This window comes from Arvicanthis niloticus, chromosome 2 (genome assembly GCF_011762505.2).
Source record: "Arvicanthis niloticus isolate mArvNil1 chromosome 2, mArvNil1.pat.X, whole genome shotgun sequence".
NCBI lineage: Eukaryota > Metazoa > Chordata > Mammalia > Rodentia > Muridae > Arvicanthis > Arvicanthis niloticus.
Window position 1 is genome coordinate 144,444,421 of NC_047659.1, and position 19,430 is coordinate 144,463,850.

Genomic DNA, 19,430 nt, shown 5'->3' on the forward strand with positions numbered 1-19,430 from the left:
AAGTCTCTGCTCCCACAGCCTGGCTGAGGGACTAGTGCCCAGTTAGATAGTCAACAAAGCCCTTGACCTTTGTTGCCTGGCTTGTAAAGCAGACATCTGCCCATTACTGACCTCAGAACGAGAGAAGGGCATGCATGCCTTTACAACAAACATCTTCTGGCTTAGAATCTTCCAGTGGTAAACAAAGCAAGATACCCGTTTTTGTGTATACAGATGCATACACGTGTGTTTTGCATATGCAGATGTGGGCACATGTGCTTTCAAGCATACAGTACACATGCTGGTACATGTCCCACACATGTGTGGAGGCCAGAGGTCACCCTCAGATGTCGTTCTTTGAGCACTATCTGTATGTTTTTGAGAGAGGGTCTCTCACTGGGACTTGGAGCTCCCTGGTTAGGCCAGGCTGACTAGCCACAGAGCTGCAGGTGTGCACTGCCCCAGCTAACTTTTTATGTGGGTACCGGAGATTGGATCAGTTTCTCTTACATGGCAAGCACTCCATTCATTGAGCTGCCTCCCTTGCCCCAAGATACCCTCTTTTAAAACCAGCCTTTGCCTGTCTGTAGCTGTCACTGGCATTATGGAAGGAACAAACCTTGCTTTTTGGTTTTAGAAAGTTCACGCACTTGGATTTTGAGTAAGACTCTTGTTTGGATTCATCCTGGAGTCCCGAGGTCTCCCTAAATGCTTTCTCCCCAGCCCCACTTATCCTGAAAGACATGATTTTTAGAAATGTCTCTAGAAGCTGCTTTTATAACCTTGTGAAGATGTAGGAGGCTTCTTACCTGAGCCTTTGTCTCAGAGTTTGCTCTGAGGAAATTGGGACGGCAGAAAGAGTGGTCCTGGCAGTAAGAACTCCCTTCCTCTTCCTGACCTCACCGCCTCCTGTCTAAGCTCATGCTCCAAGCTCCGCCCAGCATCTCCAGGGCCTCCAGAGTCACAGATCTGCACCTCAGCTTTGCCTGGGGAACTGGCCATCTGCTTGGAGGCCTGGCGGCCATTGGCAGACTCACGGGGCTGATCCTGAGCAGATGGCACTCTGGTTAGTGCTCTGTCATTCCCACAATTCATCTGACTGGGAAAGGCTTCTTGGGTGATGTCTCCATTTTACATCCTGTGTCAGAGGTTGTCAATGGTGACCATTTTTCTTGCCTTAACTTCAATATTACTTCTGCATACAGGGCCTTGGGCAGCTAAGGAAATATAATAGCTTAGAGGTTTTCAGAACTAACCTCTGGTACAATCTTGGAGTACAGACAGTAGGAAGACTTTTGTTTTCAAAATAAGAGATGGTCATTACCATTTCTTAACAGGAGTATGGTGAGCCTGGCCTTACAGCTCTGGTTGTATTTGGCAATCTTGGGCAGCTGTTCCTGTGGGTGGTCAAATAGTCAGACTAGGATTGTCTACTACAGAACCTCTCCGCGCCTTTGCTGTGCTAGTGTGGAGCAGTGTGGCTTTTCAAGAGAGGCTTTGCGGTCTAGACAGTGAAGTTATCTTAGGAGAAGCTACTTCTTCACGCAGAGAGCATCCGTCGGTGGGTCACCTGGGAAACCCTGAAGATAACAGCAGTGTCATGGGCTCGTAGGTGGTACTAATTGATACTGTCAGAGGATGAACTAGGTCAGATAGCCTGAGTTCAGTTGCTCGGTCACAGATGTCAGTTATCTGTTTTGCACTGTGGCTTCCTGCCTCCTAGAGATGTTAAAGCCAGAAGGATCCGGAAGCTTTCAGCAGCCTCCCCTTGGGCACCCAGAACACATAGTATTAGGTGTGCACTACTGCTATTACACTTCTAAGATGATTCAAACTCTGTCTTTCCTGTGCTTGCACCTCCACCTGTCAGTGAGAGAGTGTGGGCGGGGCCTAGAGTTGGTGTGGGCGGGGCATGGATCGATGTGGGCGGGGCCTGGGTTGTTCAGGAATTCAGGGCCCAGGAGTCACAGCAGACCATAGCGTCCTGTCCTGCTTCCGAGCGTGTGCCCAGCCTTTTCCTCTTCCCTTTGTTCTCATTTACCTTTCTGTTCTAATATTTTGCTGTTTCTGGCCTGGTGCAGAGTTGAGAGCTGCGTGGGTTTAGGAGGTGTATTTTCTTATAGAAAGACCCGTTTGTTCCATACTGAAAAAGTCTTATGAAGGGGTTTCTGTCGAAGTGAGCTGTGATGGGACCCTAGGTGTGTGTAGGATAAGCTCACCCAGAGGAGGGAAATTCCTGCAGTGTCCGGAAACAGAAAGGCATATAGTAATACTCTACTTTTTAAATAAACATCTAGCTTCCCTCCCAACCCTCACCCCTGGCAGTGGCCACTTCCTGCCTCTATACTAAGCAGTGTGATTACAAGAGACCTATAGGGGGCGCTAATCCTCCCTCCGAAGGTTGCATTGACCTGGCCCTGTTTAGCCTTTCTTGAGTGTATGTGACGCCATCCAGCTATTGCAGTCACTCAGCAGTTTTCCAGGTATGGAGCCCACAGAGAGGGTACTTCTGCATGGGAGACTTAAAAGGTTTTAAGTTTGATTTTGTAGGTTCATATCTTACATGCTGGGTATTTAAGATGGCTGTCAAACCTTGAGCCTCCTGGTCTACCACAAGAAATAGGCCACTTGGCCCCTGATGCTTCCCAAGATTTTGTTCCAAGTCGAATTGGTGGGTTAGTCCACAAGTACCCACCTCCCGGGTCCCTTTGCTCTCTGATGGCAGCTTGTGATCAGCTGAGGGGGAAGAATACAGGGGTTACATGAGGGTTCTGGCTCCTGCCATTCAATACATAGTCACTGCTTGTGACCAGGAGAGTCGTTGTACATAGTCACACAGTGGGCATGTTTCTGGAGCTGTTAGGGTTGGAGCCTGGGTCCTATAGCCCTGACAAGCCAGGTTTGGCCACCTGTCTTCAACAGGACAATTAAAGACAAAGTAAAAACAGAGAAAAGAGATTTATATGATGTGGCCACACTGGCCCCAATTCCATCTTCTGAGTGGTGATATGAGATTTAGGTTTAAATAGAGGGCAAGAGGTCTGCATGGCTAATCTGACCTGGTCAAAGTGTGGTCCCGCCAATCATTAACAAGTCATTGTCTCAGGTCCTGCTCATCACTGACAAGTAATTATCTCAGGTACTGCCCATCACTGACCTGTCATTGTCTTAGGTCCCGCCTACCACTGACCCATCATTGTCTGGGCTCCAGTATCTTCTGTAAGGAGGTCTTGACAAACCATCAGAACTGAATGAAATCCTTTCCTTGGAGATAAGTTCCTGTGGCTGGCTACAGGCTTCAGCCTTTTCCTCTCCCTCCAAGCATAAGACTTTGGGGAAGAAACCATAATTTTTTAGAGTCCTTAGTCTCAGAACTCTGATATCCAGACAAGGGGGTATGCATTCCTGCAGAACATCTTAGTTTCTTCCAGCACTGGTACAAGAATGAAAATAGCACTCCTCCTGCTGGGGTTGGAATGGGCTAGAAGGTTCTAGTTCATATCAGGAGCGCAGGTCAGAGCATAGCACGTAGCAGGTACTCAGTGTTCGCTGCCGTGTCCTGCGACAGAGTCCCCAGCTTTTATCTTATACAAGAGCTCTCTGATTCCAGGACACTTGTCAGGGCCATGTACCACTCTTGGCTGGGTCTTCTGTTCTGTTCTCTAAACTCCAGCTTCTGATCTTTCTAATTCTAGTGGCAACTGCTGGCAACTCAGTTTTTCATGCACCAATGGTTAACAAGTGTAACTTCCTTAAATTAGAGATTATTCCCTGCTTATGTTCAGTCAGTGAGGTGCTGCTGCTGACAGGTGATGGTTTGGTGTGTGCTTGTTTGTGTGTGGATAGTCATCATAGGCCACGGTACCTCTGTGCTACATCTGCGCTCTCCAGCATTTGGCCTGGCTCTGTCCCCACTCTGCACCCCCAGGAAAGCCAGACTTTGTTAATCTGCACCCTTCACCCCTTCTCATTGCGACTCCAGTGCCTGAGTTTAAAGCCTATGCCCTTTGAGCAGCACTTTCTGAGGGTCCCTTGTGCAGCAGGGTCCTGTCTTAGCTCCCTCTGGTTTTCCTTGTGGTCAGCAAGCTCTGCCACAGGGATGGTGCCTGGCACCGCTTCGGAACCCTCAGACCTGACACTGCACTTTGTATCATTGTGATGTCCCTTTGGCATTCTCTGTTGGATTATGGGATAGGGAAGACCTCTGCTCAGAATGCAGAGTTCTAAGTCATGTTCCTCAGTTACTACAGACGTCCTCATCTGACCTCTCATCTGCTCACGGACATGTGTACCCAGAAGAAGAAAGAAAAGACTCCTTGAAGGACGATGGCACTCGTGGCTCTGTCTGGAAGCCTGAGCTGTCCTGACACACAGTAACTCTCTTCAGAACCTCCATTAATGAGTCTGTGAGTGAATGAATGAAGTAATAGGTAGAAAGTCATCTTCCACTGTGCTCTGGTGTACATGATCCCTGCCCACCTGACGCCACTGGGTCACAAGTGTCTGACTTTATTCCCCAGGGAGGTGGGGGTCTCTTCCCACTGAATTTAGAAGAGACTTTGTATTCATGGAGAAGGAAAGAGCATAGGTTGCTGGGGAGAAGCAGAAGTGCCCATTGTCATGGTGCTTGGGTATCAGAGTGGTGGACTGGGATGATCCTGGCTCCAGCCTTTGAAGCTGTGTATCCTGGGATCTCTGGCTAAGCTAGTGTTCATTCAAGCAGCCCTGAGTGTTACAGAACGACTCACAGGGCAATGGGTGAGGGCACAGGAGCTCAGAGGCCAAGGGTGCTAGGAATAGGGGTTGGAATCAGGCTCTCCATGCTATGGCACGGAAGCCAGCTCTGAAGTTCAGTGAAGCCAGCCAGGTGTTGGCCTGGAACTGCTTTGACGCTTGCCTTCATGGCACTGTGCATGGGCCACCTTGATCCTGAGGTGGGGCAGGTGGGGCTCCAGTTGTTCAAGTAGCTAGATGTATACCTGTGTGTGAACAAGTTTTCAGAGTAACATGGCCTTTCTATCTCTTGGGAGCCTCAGGAAGGAAGCCTCAAGGTTACCACAGGGGCACAGGGGCACGTGGGAGGCAGCCACTAAATGTGGAAGCTGGTGCTACAGCAATTAGCTGCTAATGCCTCAGAGGTGGCAGAGGCAGCCCAGCAGTTAGCACTGCGGTGTTACCCAGAGACCTGCTAATGGGACCCACTAATGAGGCCTTTGCACCTCTTAGAGTCTCTTTGCAGGGGGAAGGTGGTATCTGTCACTCCAGGGAGAGGACCCAGAGAGATCTCAGCAGAAGAAGACAACTGGATGTTCACCTGTCCCCTCCTTCTGTAGATGCACGTGTGGTCCTTATTAAGTATTTACCAAGATGTAACATGGCTTATGCCCTATGTGATCGCACAGTCAGGGTGGGTGGAGGTGGGCATCTGCTGGGCTGCTCCTGCTCAGGTAGCAGGGCTCTCTCTCCTGATCAGTGAACACCTGTTCCCTCCACCCCCCCATACACTCCACCTCTGCTTGAGATGGCAGTTTCAAACATGCATAAAGGACATGCATGGTGACCTTTCAGCTCCTGGTCTCCCACCTGGCCCTGGGTTTGAGACACTCAGGGTGAGAAGAGGCAAGGGGCCCAAGCACACAGCGTTCAGACCTCTGCAAGCCTGCCTCACCCCTCTCCTATGAAGCTCTTTAATTCCCTGATGGTGTGAGGCCACAAGGAGCTACTGCTCTGTACTATGTGAGTCACTGGATGGCATATTATGGGGTTTCTAAGCTAAAGATTCTGCAGTAGCTCCCCGCTGAATTGTTGATTAGGGTCAAGTGCTCCACGGAGTCCTGCTTCTCGCCCTCTGCCAGCCCTCCTGTGGGACACCCTCTGACCTGCACAGCCCATTCTGCAGGGACACCCACTTTCTCTGATGTTTACAGCTCTGCACAACTTCTCCAATCCTGCTGGCAGGGTCAGCATGCAGCCCAGACTCTGGATCAGCATCTCCCTGGTCCCCATCTTGCATGTAGTAGTATGCTTACGTTCCAGGAACCCTGAGGACTGGGCCTCACCTCCCCCATCAGAACCCTGTCCTCCTGGAGCTTCTGGAGGGGATGAGGGTGGGAAGCTTGGAGGCCTTCATGATCATGCAAGCACACACGAATAAGCACATGATGTGACACTCACGGGAGGCGATGGATGGAATGAAGATAGATGGAGAATTTGGTGGACCATCTTCTATAGATGAACACACTCCATCCCTACTGCCTCTACTCGCTGTCACTACAACCCCAGGAAGGCAGGTCCTCTGTGCCTTCCCTTCCTCTTTGTATTCTGTTGATAGGACGGATCCCTGGTGCACAGCTGGTGCCTGTGCATGTTTGCAGAATGGTTGAGTGGGTGAATGAATGAATTAATGAATGGGCTCTTCAGTGAAGGGAGGAATGTCCCTTGCTTTTCTCTATGCACTGAGAATGAGTGTGTATCAGAGACACAGGATACGATTCCCTAAATCTATGCTGACCATGGAGGGCAGGCTAGAGGTGGAGGCTGGGTGAGCCATCCACCTCTAGTGACAGTATTGATTATGGTAATGAGAACGTTGGAGGAGATAGAAGATGTGAGTGAGGTAGAGGAGGAGAGAGAGGAGGAGGCTGAGGGAGAAGGAAAGGGAGCTGGCCCTTCTGCCCACTCCTCCTCACCCCATGTTGAAGCAAGTCACATGTCATAGCAAGGACAGAGATCTTCCCACACACCATGACAGACCATAGAGCAGAGAGGGTACAAGGATGCTAGGAGAATGACCAGCACTTTGTTCTACTCGTAAGCAGCAGAGCCAGGACACAGGCCAGGGTTGCCTCTAGCCTCCTGGTCTTAGCAGTTGCACCAGCTGTGAGTGTGTAGTACCATGAAGACTGGCCGGTGGTCATACAGGGATGTGGCAGAGCACAGACTACATTGGTGGTTTGTCTTCCCCCAGCCAGGGAACACTGGCACTGGAGCTGAGCAGGAAGTCAAGAGTCTGTGAGTCTAAGGCTCACAGAATGGGTAGAAGTCTAGTGTAGGCATCTTGGGGCGAGATGCTGGCCAATTGGCTAGGGTCCTAGTGATTTGGGTCGTTAATGGAGTATTTTGACTGACTTGCGGTTTAATGTATGTGTGCTGGTTTTTTGCCCCAGCTGCTAAGAGGTTTGAACCATACACATGCCCTTCCCCTCAGAACCTGCATGGTGTCTCTTGTGGGAGCCTCCTAGCTACCTGATGGACATCCCCACCCAAACTTCCTTCCTCCAGATTTCCTCTGAGAGTCCATTATCCTTCCATAGTGTGTGCCCTGGTGAGGGCTCAAGGCACAGAGGAAGCAGGTACTGTGCCTTCAAATGCATTTGTTGATACCTCCATCATGTGAGCTGGAGGAAACTTGGCCTCTTCCCATCCTGTGTCCTGTTGTGCCAAGAATATTGCTGTGACCAACGGACTGGCAGTTCCATACCCATCTGGCGCCAGTGGGTGGAGGAAGGAAAGGAAAAGGGGAGGATCATGGGATAAATTGCCTTGGGAAAGGAGAGACCGTCCGTCTGCATCCTGCATGCTCTGTATGGCCATGGGAAAGCAATGGCAGGAGGGTTCAAGACTTTGAGCTGCCCTTGTCCCTGATATGTTCTGTTCCCCACTGTTTGCCAGGTATTTGGTCCACCTGTGACACTGCAGTGGGGAATGACCTTTTGGGACCCTCTTATTATTGGTCTTATTGGTCAGTGGTGGCAGGGAGGTACAGCCTTAGGTTCATCCTGAGAAAGGCATGTGAAGTCACTGCTCTGAGAGCCTGCAGGAGCTGCCATGTGCTGGCCCTTCCCATCCTAGGCAGCACTGTCAGGCAGAGAAAAGTCTGCTGAGGGATCAATTGCCGACTCCACACTCAGCCCTCCTCAGTTGAAGCTGGCCTTCGACACGGCACCTCCAGGTGCTGCCACATGCTACTCCTTACTGTCTACAGTTGCAGCACCTACAGGAGCTGCCACAGGCTGGCCCTTCCTGTCTGAGGTCTGCAGTCCCTGCTTTGTAGATGGGTCACAGTGAACCATTCTGTGGTAGAAGGTGGGACAGTAGGCTATAGATGCCTTGACTGAAAGATTTTTTTTTTTTTTTTAATCTTGACCCATTGGATTCTGAAGGCTGACTCCCTGCCCCGCCAGGCCACCTCCCAGAGCCTGGTGCTACTGAGCCTTGTCCTTACACCGAGCCCTGTTCTGCTGGGCTCTGCAGACCTTGAGAGGGCTCTGGAGTCTGTTTAAACCAAGACCAAGTCTCAGCCCTTCCCTGGTTACGAATGGAACCCTGTCTGTGGGAGGATCAGGGTGGCAGTGTGGTCATGGACATGGTGTCAGGGCTTGGGCGCTATGAAGGAGCTTTTGGCTAAGGTCTAGTATCTGGAGTCAGGCCTGCAACTTCTTCCCAAGAGACAGGGGGAGCTTGAATCCAAGAGAGTGGATGGGACTCAGAACTTTCTCACTGCTGGAAGTGACAACATCCCTGCCTGGGGAGGGTCCTCCAGGGTGGGCAGGGATCCTCCAGGATGGTGCTTGGACTCTTGTTCAAGCTGTGACAGACAATTGCATGGGGATCCAGGGTGAGCAGATGGCTGTGGTCCCGCTCTGGATCCGATTGTCTCCAGTAGTCCTCTCATGTTTGTTGAGTTTTGTTTTTCATCTGAACGAAACATCTAACAAAGCCACATTTGTCAGAGGCTCTGAAACATCCTATGGGGTATGGCTCTCCCTGCCCATCCCCCACAGCCAGCATTTGATGTTCTACCAGTGCCCCTGCACACATCAGCTTGGGCCTGTACCCACTGTCCTGTACACAGAAGTAGCATGCGTGGCATGATTTTGCACACATATCTTATACAAGGTTTTTGAGACAGGGTCTCCCTGGCCTGGAACTCCTAATATAGCCCAGGCTTGCCTGAGACTCTTAATGTAGCCCAGGCTGGTTTCAACCCTCCTGCCTCTGACTCTGTGAATCTCCATGCTCACTTACATGGTGGTTTTGACTGAGTGGTTTTCCTTGGGTCTGTCTTCCTCTGTGTACATGAATTCACTTGATCTTCGACTATATCTGTACCCTGGCTGGAGAGAGGAGGAGCCAGGTCCCCATGGATCTGAGGCAGGCAAGCATTGGAATAATTGAGTAACCTGGGAGGGGGGCATTTATTTGGGCTGTACATGGCCCTCTTCTAGTAACACATTTGGCAGCCCAGCTCCATCACCTGCCTGAACTATCCACACCCCCGCTTTATGAGTAGTGTTCCTAGCAACCTGAGCCCCCCGACCCCCACTCAGACTGCTGCTTGTATTGGGCTACACATACACTCCTCTTTAAAGGAGGGCTGCTTTTCCTCTCTTGACAGCCACCAAACATAAAGACAGTGTCATACTCTTACGTCCGGGTATGAGACCAGAAAGAATGATCCGACCTGAATTCATCTGAGGGTACCTTCACAGTAAGGCAAAGTATGTCTGAGGACATAAAGAAAGCCTCCTATTTATCATCTCATGCCTATGCATAATTAGACATGCATACGATAAAAATCCAATGCATTATGGGAAGGGACATGCACAGTGGAGAAATGACTGCATGACTTAATTTGTCAGAATAGAGAATGGCATTAATGTGCTTCTCAGTAACCGGCCCTTCCTTCTCTTGAGCCCACAAAAGGAACCCAAGACAGTATATTGTTGGGTCCTTGACTGGTGGGACCCACTGCTCTCTTACACCTCTCTGTTTTAAGTAAAGGTCCCTTGCCACTTCTGCAAACACCAGTTGGCCTTTATGTCAGGTCCTTGAATAGGCGGCCAGGAGTCTAGGAAGCATCCAGACCCTGACCACAAGAAAAAGGCTATCCTGCAGGATGCTTCCTGTCTCTAGCATGACACACTGTATTACCTGGAATTTCCTGGAACATCTATGTGCACCCTCCACTGTGTGCACTTAAGTCACCCGCTAGGAGGGACCCAAGGCAAAGATACTTCCCTTTACCCATGTATGGCTCAGGCTTGCTCTGCAGCTGTTCCCTGTGGTGATCTGATGGCCAGACCTGTGTGTGCTCTGCAGCTGGGCCTGGTCTATGCTCTGCTCTTGGATAGCTGATGACTGGGGGGAAGGTGAGTCTGGGGGGTCTCTGTGGTTCCTTGATGCTTGTGTACATAGTGCTTATGCCAAGGGCTCAGCCCAGGCTCCATAGGAACAGAGTAAAGACTTCCTGGGGGGAAGATCTTATCTGAGTGCATTTACATCTAATGTTTGTATTTAATCTACAGTCTACACGAGGCCTCTCAGAATAGCTATAGGTACAACCCAACACATTTGTAGATGACAATGTTTGGCCGTCCCTGGCTAAGGTAGAGAAAATCTGAAAAGTATGTAGCATGGGCAGTAGGCACAGCATGTACAAAGGTCCTGGGGCAGAGGGGAGTTAGTTCATCATGCAGTCAGCCAGCCTTTAGACCACCATGGCAAGGAGGCAGGGAGGGCAAATGATTGGCTGCTATTGAGAGAGGGTATTCATGGAAGGAAAGAGGATCCCACCACTCATGAATTACTCTGCCTCCTGCCTGCACTCTGTCAGAAGAAGGCCCAGGGAGGGTCCACTCCCTTGACAATTCACTGAGCTGTATGCTTTAAGAGGTCACTTAAGGTGAGATGGTCCCCAGGGGCTTGAAATCATCCCATGAGACCCTTTCCTGTTCTCACTTTGCAGATGAGATGGACCAAACTCCCCCAGCACGCTCCGAGCCTCTGGTCTCAGGGATACGAACTCCCCCCGTGCGGAGGAACAGCAAGCTGGCCACCCTGGGCAGGATCTTCAAACCGTGGAAATGGAGGAAAAAGAAAAACGAGAAGCTGAAGCAGACGACATCAGGTAAGGAGGCCCCGGTGAGACGAGGATGGCGTGAGTCAGGGGTCTCCATGTCACACAACGCTGCTGGCCGCCCTCTGGTCACTGTACTTCACTGACTGCCTGGTGAGATCATCACGGGTGCACACACTTGGTCAGCCACAGCCTCATTAACATAACAGGTCGTTCTCACTCCGTGCCTCTGGCTGGCTTTTCCTAAAGATTTACTTTTATTTTTATGTGTATGAGTGTTTTGCCTGAGTGTGTGGTGTGTGTGTGTGTGTGTGTGTGTGTGTGTGTGTAGATACTTGTTATGTGCCTGATGCCTGGAGAGGCCAGAAGAATGGATCATATCCCCAGTAACTGGAGTTACAAACAGTTGTCAGCTCCCATCTGGGTGCTGAAAACTGATCCCTGGTTCTCTGGAAGAACAGCAGTGCTTTTAACTGTTGAACCATCTCTCCAGCCTCAAGGCCTGCTATTCTTGCTCACAGAACACACACTACACAAGCCCCCAGCTCACAGATGACTGAGCCATGGCCCTGGCCCTCCCATTCAGACAAAGCAGGGGCCTGCTTACGGTGCTCACTGCTCCTAGGATCTGCCTGCGTCATTCGAAGAGTCATGATCCATGCGATGGTGCGGTTTCTGTGAGCTTCTGTGAGTTTCTGACAGGCTTGCTCCCCAGCTTCTAACCAGTATCTAGGGACGCTCACCCCACCACCTCCTACCCAAGGATCCAGAAGGCTCCCCACTCACTTGTACTGCACTGGCCAGTCCCAGCTCGGTGGGAAGTGGGGTTGTGCCATGTTGTCTAATTCCCTATGCTTCCCCAGCAACAACCATATGAACTGCATCCCAAAACTGCACCGTGGCACGGTGACCATGATAGAATGACCAAATGAGAGGCCACGGCATCAGGTGCTGCCGAGCAGAGGACTCCTTTGAAAGAGAAAATGACTCCGAGAGGCTAATCACCCAGGGTAGGAGGGCTGGTAGGATCTTGAGCGCTGGTCACCAACCCTGGGCTCTTTGTGAAACCAGGGACCTGAGCCACCAACCCCAGAAGCCAAGAAGCCTGGGCCTCAGGGCCCTCCCTCTGAGCCCCTTGCCTATTAGCTGCAGCTGTAAGCAATTAGTGAGGTTGCTGTACATGTGGAGTTAGCCCCAGCCCCCAGGGACATGCCTGGCAAGTGCCTGTCTCAAGCTATTGCCTCTGTGGTCCCAGGGGCCCCAGCTTCCTGCTTAGCTCTGAAGAGGCACGTGCCTGGGGCTTGGAGATGGTGGAGACAAAAGCCCAGGCACTCCCTGCACCCAGCCTGGGGGAGTGGCAAGGGAAGCCAACCGCAGAGGGTTCAGCATTCACTCTTGTGTATGCAGCTTACCAAATTATCTTAATCACTCAAGAAGTTGATTGACAAATTATTCTTGACAAGAATGAAAACAGGATGAACTGTTTAAAAATTTACAAGTACTTCAAGGATGCCAGGCAGAGAGTAGATAGCAAGCTGGTCCTGCCACAGGGCTACAGTGTACAGGAGGCCAAGGGCTGGGGCAGGTGACCTCTGTGACCTTTAGGTGCATGGAATTGGAAAGTGGACAAGTTTGGGTGAGTGGCTCCGGGCCTCAAGGTTCTGAAGCACTGGTCCTGCCTGGGGTTGTCAGGCTGCTCTGGGGACCCTAGGAGGGCTCAAAGACCTTCAAGGTGACACCTTGGGTTCCTAACTTAGGCATTTGGAAATTGGTTAACAGTACTGGTATCCCACTGCCTTATTCTCAGCCTCCCCTCTCAGCCTGCCTCCCCCTCCTTTTTGATGCCACAGATTTCAGCATGTCCAGTCCTGACATTGAGATGAGATGAGGAAGAGACCTTTAAGCTGTAAGAGCTAAGGGTCTTTTGCCCTTAGCTGACTCTGGGCCATCAGTCAAACCTGAGGCCGAGCAGGCCATGCCCTATGTTCCAGCCTGCCCAGTAGGAAAACCCCAGAGATAATCAAAGGAGGATTAACCCGAGTGCCTCAGACCCTCTTTCCTTCTCTCCCCACAGCCTGCCTTCCTCATCCCCACCCCCAGCCTGTCCTCCCCCCCAGCCTGTCCTCCCCCCCCCCAGCCTGTCCTCCCCCCTCAGCCTGCCCTCCAATCCACTCTCATTGTCCCCTCCTCCACACCAGTGATAGTGTGGAAATTGGTTTGGAAGTTGAGGTTACAGAAAGGAGCTGAGCTGAAAGTGTCTTGTTGCTGAAACATCCTGTATCTGTCTGTCCTTCATGCAGGTGACCCTAGTAGGCTCCCTTCCCTGGTTCTGTTCCACACTTCCACCCAACACATTTGTCTTCTCTGCCACCCAGGTCTTCTGGTCACAAGTAGAGACCAGACCTGTCCTGCTCAAAGTTCTGCCAATACACAGTGCACACAGTAGGTGCTCAGTCAATGTGAGATCGGGTTTAGAGTGTGGAAGGCCTTATCATCCCAGCCTCTCCAAGGTCCAGGTACTCCCAGCATAGAACTCAGAACATGGCTTGACATCCATGCTCAGTAAATACTTTAGAACACACCATTTGCATGGTCAGCCCTTGTGGGCACTCTGAGCCCTGACAGGTGGGCCAGCTGTGTTCTTAAGTACCTGTCAGAGTGTCCCACACATCCTGTGGCTTTGGGACCCCACTAACCAGCAGGCTCTACTCTGGGTTCTCAAAGGAAGTATTAAGACCTAAACAGATGTTTGGTTTTGTATTTGAGGTTCATCTGTGGACAAATGAAAGGGGTGTGTGTGTGTGTGTGTGTGTGTGTGTGTGTGTGTGTGTGTAGGAATGAGACCCTGCCTGGGAGGTGGAGTCTAGAGGAGAAGGTGGGTGAGTCTCCATTGCTGGTGGCTTTGGCCTTTGGGTGGGAGGCCACAAGAAGGTTGATTTCAGAATAAGAAAGGAAGGACTTTCATGTTGTGGCCCCTCTGGCTGTGGGTCATTGGTTAGACCTGAGTCAGGGCAGCCATGTCCTGTGTGCTAGCATGCCTTCTGAGAACACCCCAGGGACAGTCAGAAGAGGGTTAACCAGAATGCCTCTGGGGGTGGATGCTCTGAATGTACGCATCCTGGGTTGGCTGGAAGATGTTTGCTCAGGAGAGATGTACTGATGGACAGTCAGTGAAAGCTGACACTAGCAACAGAAGCATACCCTGAGCTCTGGGCTGCAGTGAGGGCGCTTCCTCATCTGTCATGGAGGGTCACGATCTAGAAGGCAGAGTCGAGGAAGGTATCATGAAAGTCCATTGCAGAAGTGATCTCTCAAACATGGCCCTGAACCCGCTTTCCTGTGGCTGGAGTTATGGATATTGCTTACCAGATGGCTTAGGTAGTAAACTCAGAACTGTTGCACCCCAGGCTCTGGCAGTGGACAGGTCCCCAGCCTCAGACATCTGCTGTCTCCCTGTGTCTTCCTGTTCACCCAAGCACATGCGGCGGTGGTGTTGTGGGCCCTACTACTTTTGGCCGTGACTTAATTAGCTGCTTCTGTGTCCTGCAGCGCTGGAGAAGAAAATGGCTGGCAGACAAGGCCGGGAGGAACTCATTAAGCAGGGCCTGCTAGAGATGATGGAGCAAGGTAAGAGGGTCCCTGGGAGGGTGGCAGCCCTAAGTGCAGTTCCAAGGGCATTGAGGGCACTGAGTGGAGTCCCAGGAGACTCTGGGTTGTGGGTCCCATGGACTGGAGCTCATGGGAATGTGGCATGAGGCCCCTGGTGGAACCTGTCAAGTTTGATGGCTCCCAAACTCAGGAAATCCATTAGAGGAAGGCAGGATGTCCTGTATCCAGGCAGGGGACCCTTCTCCCAGGCAGCCTGCAAGGGTGAGCCAATGGCTTCAGTCAGGAGCCAAGGCAACACAGTGCCCCCTTCCTCCATGGCCATTTCTAGTGACCATCCAGCAAGGAATGTGTGGAAGGAGCTCCTTGAACATCTTGTCTGTCTCTAAGAGGCAGCCAGGGCTTTTAATTTAAGAGCAAGTTTTCTTTAAACTCAATCCACAATTTGAACAAATGGTGACTTTACCTATGATGGCCACATGGCTAACGTTTCTGACTGTCGGCAGGCAGGGCGGGGCATTCCGCATACCTTGCCTTTGGGTGCTGATGTCACCCCCAGTTTTCAAACATGAATGTGGGGTTCATCCATAGCTGTAGCACGCAAGCAGAAGCAAACATGGGTCAACCAGTGTTGTTGGCCCGACAGGTTTCATCCAGGCTGTGCTTACAGGACCATATCTGTGTGCTCAGGTTAGTCAATGTCCACAGCACGGTAATGGGGACCACCACACTTAAGTCTGGTTATCTCTCGCCATGTTGGGGTCCCATCTGATCCTGACCCTTGCTCTCTATACTTTGTGGGTCTCTGACTCTAGAAGTCTCTGCTGGTGGGGATAGCTTGCAATCCCCCTTCTTCTAAAACCTCTCTGGGCTGGAACAAGCTCCTGCCTCCTTAGTGAGGAGATCTGCAGTGCGTTTGTACACGCATCAAACTCCCATCTCCCCTTTCTCTGGTATCTGTGATTTGGCCCGAGTACCAGGAATTAGGTGGTAACCCATGAAACAAACGAGTCTTTTCTGATGTGGCTGAGGCCCACAGCCCAGCTGTGCCCCATCTCCTCACGATACCTCCCCTCCTGAGTTTTGGCATGCATTATTATGAAGATACTATGTTTAGGAGGCAACCAGCCATGGTGATTGTCTAATGCCTTCAGTGCTGTGTTCCACATAAAAGAAAGCCCTGCACCGTGGCCCGTGGCCTGTGGTCTGTGGTCTGTGGTCTGTGGCCTGAAGATGTTGAAAGCTCTATTCTGACTCTCCTGGAGTTAGTGGAATGTCACTGCTGAACAGAAATATGAAGTGGTTTTAATTTGGAATGGGTCCTCAGAGTATCCAGAGTTGTGTGTGTGGTGCATGTGTCCTGCATAAGGATGCACATTCGCATGTATGCACATGCTTACATGTCAGAGGTTGACTTTCAGTGCCTTGCTCACTCTCGGCCTTTTATGAGACAAAGTCTCTCGTGGATTCAGCTGGGCTGGCTAGACAGTGAGCTCCACTGTTCTCCTCATCTCTGCCTCCCTGGTGCCAAGGTGACATGACTCACCACTGTACCCATCTTTTTGTGGGGATGTGTGCTCAGGTCTTTATGCTGGCACGGCAGGTTCTTTATTGACTGTCCTGTCTCTGAAGCCCCAGGTTATTCAATTAGATCTTGGGTCAAGGAAATAAAAACAAATGTGTACTTTAAAAATGTTAGATTCAATGAATAAGACAGCGTTAAGGGGGGAGGGACTTACGCAGCAGGTGGCATTTTAGAAAGTGGGTCACTGAGCTGTGGGCCCTGAGGTTTATAGCTTAACTCTGTTTCTAGCCAGGTCTCTGTCTGCTGACCATCAAAGGTAGAAGCAAGCCATCTCAAGCCCCCCAGAGTAACCAGCACACACTCACGCCTTTCCTAGCATAATGAATGGTAACTCAGATAATCTGTCTCCATAAAGAATTTCTTGTTGGGTATTTGGTTGTGGTTCTAAGCCACTAAGACAGCCTTCTTGCCAGCAGAGTACCAAGGCAGCATACAACATTTGTGAACTGAAGTTAAGTACTGAGACTGTGCATAAGCACTTTCTGCCCTCGTCTCAGGGGCTCTCCAACCCTAGGCTCTATTCTCATGACCTCACAGAACCCCCCAACCACTTCCCAGTCACCTGACTATTGGGTTAAGCTTCTATCTTCTAAATCCCATTAACCTATGACTTTGGGACTTAAATTCCTGCCAGTGTTGTGGAGGCTGGTTGATCACAGGGAGCACGCAGTCTGCTGTGGTCACCCACCTCTGCTCAAGGCAGAAACAGTCACAGAAGAACACACACTGAGCAGGCTTGACTGCGTGCCAAGAAGCTTCATTTATGGGTGTACAGATTTGAATTTTCAATCTTTTTCATGAATCATGAACCATTATCTTTCTTTTGGTTTCCTTCCCAACCATTTAAAGATATGAGATTCCATTCTTAGTTCAGGGACATGGAAACAGGTGGAAGGCTGGCTTGGACCCAGCCTACCTCCCACACACCACCCTTTCAGTCTTGCAGAGAGACTGGGCCAGGAACTGGAGTGGCCCAAAGCAGTTTCCATCCTAGATAGCTGAACATTCAGGTGTTAAGGGATGCCGTAAATGATTATGGAGTGCCCACTATGTACCAGGTTCTGCATTAGTTGACAGACACATCAGCTACTTTGACGTGGTCCCCTTGAACACAGAGCCTGTGGGACACAGGCACCAGGGGGCCCTACAAATACAAATCACAGCAACAGAATCACGGATGGTAAGAAAGGGCACTTGGACGCCACGCCATGGGGGTTGAGTGACAGGAGGTCCAAGTGACGTTGCTTGTGAGTTAGGAGCCCAGGATGGTTTTGCATTTAGTTGCACAGGGGTACATGAGAGCTAATTTTGTCCTGTGCTGAACGTGGAATCCAGGAGAGGACTTCCGTGTGCAGGGCTAGCGCTCTGAGCCCAGCGGGCCATACCTGGGCACTTTCAGGAGTTTTTTACTACCAGCAGTGCCTAAATTTAGCACTGTAGGGGCCACACATTGATAAGCCTCCCCAGTGGACTCTAGCTTTTTACAGAGAAGATGGGGAAGTACCTGGTCCTGAATGCTGGAGACTGAGTCACTAGCAGCCCCTGGAGCAGTGAGTACCAGTCCCCAGGGTACAGGGGCTTGGGGAAGGGACTAGAAGGCAAGGGGCTGGAGAACAATGAGGAGGATAAGGGGCTTGGATACAAATGCCCGTTTCTTCCCTCTTGCACATATGCATGCCCCAGGCCTGGCTGACAGGGACATGGCCAGGCTGTCTCAGGAGAGGGCCTGGGAATCTTCAGGGAAACCAGGTGTCTCAGGCTGCAAGGACAAGGGTCACAGATTTAGTTCAGGAGGCAGGACACTTTTTCCCCAGGACTCCCATGGGGCATAGTCTGTTGCCTTGTTTTAAATATGCATCATGAAATATATGGAAAGGTTGGTGCAGAGCACTGGGTAAAGCGCCAGCCCTTCCAAGGGAGCCAAGTTCCTCAGGGCCAGGAGCACAGGGAGCCTTTCTGTCTGGATTGGACTTGGCATGGCAAGTCCCCCAGGATTCCCATGGCAGGTGATAACTGCTGCACCTTCCCAGGTTAGGAGCTCAGGAACCCAGCAGGGGTCAGTGTGAGACCTACTGCTGGAGGGATCACAGCACCTCCTCTCCCCCACACCCCCTGTGATGGTTGTGGGTGTGGGGATAGGGGCGGGGACAGCTCTTCTAGCTCCATTGTGGATTCTGGCTCAGCTCTGCCTGCTCCCAGACAAGTGGGAGCAATATGCAGCCATGGGTGCCCCCTTGTGGTCGACTGGCCTCATGGAACCTGTCACACTGAGGCCAGACTTCATTGCCAGGCAGCTCAGAAGCTGCAAAAAGAGCTACTGAGAGGGGGAGAAGACCTGACCACGGATGTCCCCAGACATGCCCAGAAGCCTTAGTAGACACAAGAACTCGCTGCCTAGAAATGAAACCTGCAATCTTCTTGGAAAGTTGTGTCCCTCACACTCCCTGGAGCTTGCCTCTGAAAGTCAGGCAGACAGATAGATCACTTGGCCTCAGAACAGGGCTGGTAGGAGAGACTCTGCAGGTAGCCAGGAGTGTGAACTCTGTCCCAAGATTAACAGATATACATCATGAGTCCCCTGGCCCTTGTTCTTTGTGTCTCTGCCATGATGCTAGTGTGCTGGGTTGTATAGTATCCCTCACATGGGCTAGTAGTATGCTGGGACCTTGTTTATGGCACTGTCAGACAGCTGCTATGGGGAGAAGTGACCTTTTTCCCACTCTGCCTCCCCCATGTCTGGGACTGTCTCCAACCTACCTCCTTGATTAGGAACAGGGTCCTGCCTGTTTCTGGTACAGACAATACTCTCTGTGAATGACTTCCTTCCCTTACCCCTCACCCATTGAAAACTTGCTGTTTTCTTCAATGGCCTAAGAACTCTCATAACCCGGCACTGGGTGTTTTATAAGACATGTGTTACATTAGTGCTGTGATCATTGACATGGGTGTCAGGAGGCTCTCAGGGGAGCGGGACAGGGGAAGTCTGCCCGGTTTCTGTGTGTTTGAATGCACACTCCCTGGCATGCACACATGCGTCCCCACCGTGAACATGCACATGCATGTTTCTGTGGATGTCTGGATCAGGCCCCTTTCATAGAGGTTCACGTATAAATCATGCACAGCTCTGTGTCCCCTGCAGCTCTGGGAAGAGACAAGCAATGATGGAGACAAAGGTTGGCCAGAGGAGGCAGCTGACCCAATGACAGAGGGTGGGGTACGAGCCCCACCCCCACACTGCCCTGGCCCCACCCAGTGTTTCTTAGCAACAGGCCCTGCTACCAGATCTATTTTGGGAACTGTAGCTTCTTACTGAGTGTAATTATGGGCAGGAGCTCTAGGCACAGCCCGGAACAGGACTGCAGGACTGCTGAGCAGCAGGTACCGATGCAGGTATTGCAATCT

The 19,430-nt window shown here is 51.1% G+C and overlaps 1 protein-coding gene across 5 annotated transcripts in view; it reads left to right on the plus strand.

Annotated features, from left to right (window-relative positions):
- Phactr3 (phosphatase and actin regulator 3) overlaps positions 1-19,430 on the plus strand; it is a 219,182-nt gene that overhangs the window by 136,712 nt on the left and 63,040 nt on the right. For 4 of the 5 annotated variants that reach the window (XM_076930348.1, XM_034496548.2, XM_076930349.1 and 1 more), the window contains exons 2-3: positions 10,727-10,888; positions 14,387-14,464. In XM_076930348.1, coding sequence (XP_076786463.1) covers positions 10,727-10,888; positions 14,387-14,464 — 240 coding nt within the window. Of the gene's footprint in view, positions 1-4,150; positions 4,386-10,726; positions 10,889-14,386; positions 14,465-19,430 lie in introns of those variants that run through there. The other variant, XM_076930350.1, reaches the window with a different exon arrangement.